This window comes from Arvicanthis niloticus, chromosome 5, assembly GCF_011762505.2.
Source record: "Arvicanthis niloticus isolate mArvNil1 chromosome 5, mArvNil1.pat.X, whole genome shotgun sequence".
NCBI lineage: Eukaryota > Metazoa > Chordata > Mammalia > Rodentia > Muridae > Arvicanthis > Arvicanthis niloticus.
The window spans coordinates 64,934,586-64,940,585 of record NC_047662.1 but is presented as its reverse complement, the minus strand read 5'-3'; the positions used below and the strand labels follow the sequence as shown (position 1 = coordinate 64,940,585).

Sequence of the window (6,000 nt, the reverse complement as noted above, 5' to 3'; positions counted from 1 at the left end):
TCTTCATCTCAGTTTTTGTGACAGGGCCTCTCAATGAACTTGAACCTTGCAGATTTGGCTAGACTGCCTGGCCAGAGAGTCACAGGATCTGATCTCTGTCTCCTAAATTCTGGGATTACAGGTCTGCCAACATCATGGTGGCTGGCTTTGGAAAACACATGTGGGCACTGAGAGATTGAACTCATGCTTTCGAAGCAAGCTCGGCATGGATTGAGCCATGGCCTCTAACCCCGCATGTAATGTAAATGTGTAATTCTCTCATACACTTTGCAATATGGGAAGGATGACTGGAGGCATCCTTCTGGCATGCCAACTCAGTTCTGGTAAAGATAATTTGAAAATGGTAACTTCACGGTGGTTGTCTCAATCCCTACTTCAAATCTCTTCCAAGTACTCTGTAAACTTTTTTTTTTCTAGAAAAAAACAAAACAACAGTAACAACAAAAAAGTAATTCTATCTTTCTGTGAAACTCAGCTCAGCATGCATTCGTTCACTAAAGTTAGCGCTATTGAGATAGTGTCTTAAGGATAAAGAAAGGTTATTGCGCTTTTGAAGCTTATAGCAAAGCAAGTAAGAAAAGGCCAGAGACTAAAAAGTGAGTCAGCCTCATTTCTTTCATCACATTCTGTTGCTGACTTTAGATCGGTCCAAGGACACCAAGCTGTTGGGCCTTGTAGGACAAACTTGCTCTGATATCTAGCCAAGGGATAAAGAAATTGACATAAAGACTCAAAGGAAACCATGACTCTTGCAAAACAAAAGACAAAGGGTGTAGGAAGGATCATAATTCAAGTGGGAAGCCTGCTCGATAGTCCCAGCTCAGCACAAGGCTTTCCGCGTCTCCTTGACTTCAGTCGGTTAGATGTCAGCTGCACGTAAGGCAGCGTTGCCAAGGGGTGTGAAGAAAACACTTAACTCTAAAACCTATTCCCTGATCCTCAAGGAGCTTACAAGAGCGTTGGAGAGATTAGCGGGGGTAACTAACACTTGAGGGCGGTCAATGAAACGTGAAAAACGAGTTGGCAGGAGCCTTGGAGGAGGAGGAATTCACAGTTCAGGATCACTGGGGGCAGGGAGGCTTGTCAGGAAGGCTTTGAGAGCAGGGATGTAAAGTAGGCCCTCGGTGGAGCTGGGGCTTTAGGAGGGTGGGACTCCGGATTCGGGACAGTGGAGGCGCCAGTAAAAGAACTTGCTGGTCGAGCCTCGGCCACCTAGCGCGCACGCGCAGTTCAGCTCGCGCTCAGAGCTCAGCCCGTGGGAAGCCTACAGGGACCCGCGAGCGCTGGACGAGGCGGGAAAAGCTCTGCGCATGCGTAGGCTGTGAGGCCAGGCTCTTCAGGATGGGGAAGGGAAGGTGGAGTTTTCAAGCGGGAACTTGACCCGTTAGGCGCCGCGGCCATGGCGGCGCGCTCGCCGTCTTCCTCGCCGCCTCCGCCCCCGGTGCGGCGGTCCAGCCGGCGGTCACCGCGCGTCGGGCGCAGAGCCGAGGTGCACGCTGTGCGCAGCGAGTCCTCGGGTCTGGCGGGCGCCGCGAGGGAGGTCGTCGCGGATAAAAGCGACTTACTCTGGAGGGGCGAAGAAGGGTCAGGGGGCCAGCGAGGGTCGGGGCGGGCCGACGCCGCGCTCGCTCCAGTCGCCAGCGCGCCCGCGGGGTCCTGGTGGCCAGAGGGCCTCTCCTCGGTGGAGGCGAAGGCGACGCGATCACAGCTGCTGGAGGAAGAGCTGAGCAGCCTAAAGGAGGAGCTGGCCCAGTGTCAGGTATCAGGACTGGCCGCCGGCCTTCCCGTCCGCCTCCCAGGCCGGGGGCAGCGCACCCATCACTGCTGCCCGAGCTCACGCTCGCGGCCCAGGGCATTCCGGGGACTCTCCCTCCAGGCTCCACGCCCTGCCTCTGCCCACTGTCCTGTTGCAGACCCGACTTTCGATTTCATAGATGCTCTCCAGAGGCTCCTTCCTCAAAGCCCAAGTTCCTGGTGCTGTCTAGTGGTACCCAGTGCCCACGAGTGGAGTTCATTCATGAATTGAAAAAAAAAAAAAAACAGGACCGTGTGAGAAAAATAAAACCCACTGATGGAAGAAGCCCGTTTTTAAATTTCAAACGCACACTTACTCATGTTCTTACCTCGTTAAACTTAAGTTCCAAACACAATTACAGTTTTTAGAAAGCCCTGGGACCGGGGACTTCACACTCAGGATGTTCCGTTATTCATTTATTAACTTAGAGTGATCCCGTAGACCAGGAATGCAAAAAATACTTTAATGTGAGCTTGGCACAGAAAAGCAGCTGTTAGAGCATTTACACTCACATTACTTCCCAAATTAGTTTGAGGGTTTGTGCGTATGGTACTGTGAGCTTGCCTGTCCTTCAGTGCAGAGAAGTTTGTATTTATTTATTTATTTATTTATCTATTTATTTATTTTTTTATTGGTTTTACCTTCTTACCACCGTCTCCTTAGATTTGGCCCTAACCATATATAGGGTTAGGAAATAAAAATGTTGAGAATTCATTCAATTAATTACAGGTCTTTAAGAAAAAAAAATCACTGTATTTAAGAGACACTAGTTAGGAACTGCCAACACTGGAGTCAGCTTTGTGAGCAACATTATCACTTTAGATTAGTAAAACCCTGAGACTCTCTTATAGTATGCTCTGTTGGGGTCTCTTGCTCCATGTTATAGGTCTTTGCTGTAAAGACAAGAGAAGCTTGTTTAACTTGGATATATCTTTGGTTAAGCAGATCGGGGAGCAATTATCAGACTGTTCCCCATTCAGTTTCTCATTTTCTATTTGCTGGCAAAACAGCTAAAGGATGCCTACAGGACAGAGATGAATTAAGGCATTTTGTCCACTGTAAACCTCACCCTTGGGGAGTTTAAAGATGTGTGCTCATTCTGAAGGCTTTGTTAAAGTATCATCTCAGACCCTGCCCACATTTCCTACACTTTCTCTCTACTCCCATATTATAACCTTAAAGATGCAATTTCCAGTATGGCATTGGCCTTTGGGATCTTGGGCATTCCCGGACTAGGGAATGGTGGCAATGTTTGAGACAGATGTAAGAAATAGAAATGGTCCTAAGTAGGTTTGAATGGCAATCCTTGAAATTTGATATTAGTAGCTGATCAGAGACATTTCAGTGATGGATTCCAAGAAAGGAGGTTGGCAGTACCTCTTATCACCAAGATTATAGCCAAACCAGGTTCCTGCTCTCAGGGAGACTAAGGGAAAATAATTAAACTCCTAGTTGTTGCATAACAAAGTTAAACCTTTAGATTTTTCGTGTGAATTCTACGTATTATTCACCCACAAATCACAGCACCTCAGAATATATAGTATCAATATATTGTTAGAAATTGCAACCTAAAGTAAAAAATTTATTTTATATCTCTTCTTACATGGAACATGTATATAGCTATAAAACACTTGTATATGTATATACAGTTGAGGAGAGATTACTTACCATAACAATGTGATCAACTCTCATAAGTATCTTTAAATAATATTATTGAGATTCAATAATCTTTAAGCCCTGTAAGGGTCAAATATGCAGCTTTGAAAAAAGAGCTCTGCTACTGAGTGTATTGCCATGAACTGTGCTTGATTTATGTTAGTTCTTTTCTCTAATATGCAACTTATTTGATTATTATTAGTGAAGAAGTTTGGGTGATTTCATGTAGTATTCTTGGAGCACCTCAGGAGAGTCACATGGTGGATTCTTCACATGGTGAAGAGAACCAATGTTTCTCTTCATATGAGCACCTGATTGTATTATCTAGTTAAGCATTTTTTGCATGTGGCCCCAGGTTAGGAAGGAAATTGCATGAGTCAGCTGAAGGAAAGGCTGATTGAATGGAGTGAAAAGCTATCTATTGTGTTTACAGAGGGGAGGAGTAGCTTCTAACCCCTAGCATTTTCCTAAGGTGTTTTCAAGGAATTTTAATGATGTTTTTATCCTGTATTTCATTTCTTTAGCTATTACTTCCAGTTTCTTATTTGTTGCTATGACATCTTTCAAGTCTAAATTCTTTTGTGACAAAATGCAGGAGAGTATGTGCATATGCACATTCATCACCATTTGTAGACCAGCAGATGAAACAAAAAGATGTTGGATTTACAGTGCGTGCGTGCGTGCGTGCGTGTGTGTGTGTGTGTGTGTGTGTGTGTGTGTTTTCAGCCAATATTTACTAACTATAAATCAGTTTTGGATGAAAATTATTTAGGGCTTTTAAGTGACAGACATATATATTCATTACCAAATTTAATGATAAACTTATTGAAAGTATGTGATATTGGGAATCAGGATATTTGATCAGAGAATTGTATTTTATAAGTACTATTTATTTAGCTTTGTTGAAGCCTTGCCTAGTTATTACAAATAAAAACCAGGAAGACTTGAGAATGCATTGTGTAGTTATGGTCCTCACATAACTAGAAGCTATGTCTAATAGAGTAATGTTCTTCCTTAATGCCTGATCTGGGCGGTCCCAACCCACTGTGACAAGGACCATCCTTCGGCTGGTGTTCCTGGGCTGTATAGAAAAGCATGCCCAGCAAGCAATTAAGCAGCATTCCTAGTCGACTTCTGCTTCAGTTCCTGCCTCCAGGTTCCTGCCCTGCTTGTATTCCTGCCTTGTTTACCTTTAGTGATAGACTGTGGTCATACATACAAGCCAAATAAATCATTTACTCCCCAGAGTTGCTTTTGGTTATGGTATCTTTACCACAGCAATAGAAAACAAACTAGGACAGCTGGCAAGATGACTTAGTGGGCAAGGGTGCTGCTTGATTCCCAGATCCCAACTCCCAGAGGTTGTTCTCTCCTTGCCTTTCATACACACACTGTAGCAAGAGCATGCCTCATTCATATTCTTGCCTGCCTGTCTGTCTGTCAGTCTGTCTCTTTCTCTGTCTTTTGCTCTCAATAACACATTCAGTTCAACCATGCTGACTCCTGTGTGTGAGCCTGTCCACTGGGGTGTTGTTGACCTTCCATGGGTTACATGCTTAAAGAAAACTGACTTTCCTCTCCCAGAAGCCATCAAGTGTCTATAGCTTCTCAACAAGGAGTATTTTTTTCCCTGTTAAGGAAATCTTCTTGGAAGACACTGCAGAATAAATGAGGTGGGAAAGTGAGGCAGAAAGGGTGGTGAGTTCTTCCGTGGGGTTTTGCAGTCCAGGGAAGAGAGAGCAGTAGGTGAAGAGAAACTTTCTCTTAGAGTAAGTATACATTGATTTTGGTATTTTCAGCATTTCCACCACAAAACGTGGGTGGGGTGGCAGCACTATCAATATTAGAGTGCAGGCTACCAGTGTAAGGAATTTTTAAATTAAGGCTTTCCTACCACACTTTTAAAAGTTTTTAAAAGTATTTTTTGTGTGTATGAGTACTTTGCCTGCATGCATATCATGTATCATGTCTACAATATCCAAGGAAGCAAACAGTGGGCATAAGATGCCCTGGGACTGGAGTTTCAGATGGTTGTAAGCCAGCATGTGGGTTCTGGGCATTGAGCCTCTGTCCTCTAGAAGAGCAACAAGTACTCTTATCCACGTTGCCATTGCCCCAGCCCTTTCCCTCTGTATTTTAAAAGGACTCATTGGTATAATTATAGACATCATGGTAAAATATTTTTTCATATTTAGATTTAACATAACATAATATCTCTTATGAATACAAAACAATGCACTTAAAATGCTTTTCATTTCATTAAGGCTGACAAAGAATTTGTTTGGTCTCTGTGGAAACGTCTTCAGGCAACAAATCCAGATCTCACTCAAACTGTCAGTTTGGTTGTGGAAAGGTGAGCTTTTAAATTATTATTATTTTTCATGACTGTTGGGTTTGTTGGATTTGTTTATTTTCAGTATAAAGGTTAAAACTATCAATGTTGCCAAAAGATTAATTTGATTTCCAAGTGACTGTCAAGCATAACCACATGATTGTAATTATTAGATTTATAACAAGCAATGACAGATTCCCCAAGTACATATAGGGCT

The 6,000-nt window shown here is 43.5% G+C and overlaps 1 protein-coding gene across 4 annotated transcripts in view; it reads left to right on the top strand.

The window, feature by feature from the left end:
- The first annotated feature begins 1,294 nt into the window (after window positions 1-1,294).
- The window catches only part of Cntln (centlein), a 240,402-nt gene continuing 235,696 nt past the window's right edge, over window positions 1,295-6,000 (top strand). For all 4 annotated transcript variants that reach the window (XM_034503722.2, XM_076934700.1, XM_076934702.1 and 1 more), the window contains exons 1-2: window positions 1,295-1,759; window positions 5,716-5,804. In XM_034503722.2, the coding sequence (XP_034359613.1) occupies window positions 1,400-1,759; window positions 5,716-5,804 (449 nt within the window). In that variant the 5' untranslated portion in view covers window positions 1,295-1,399. The remainder of the gene's footprint in view (window positions 1,760-5,715; window positions 5,805-6,000) is intronic.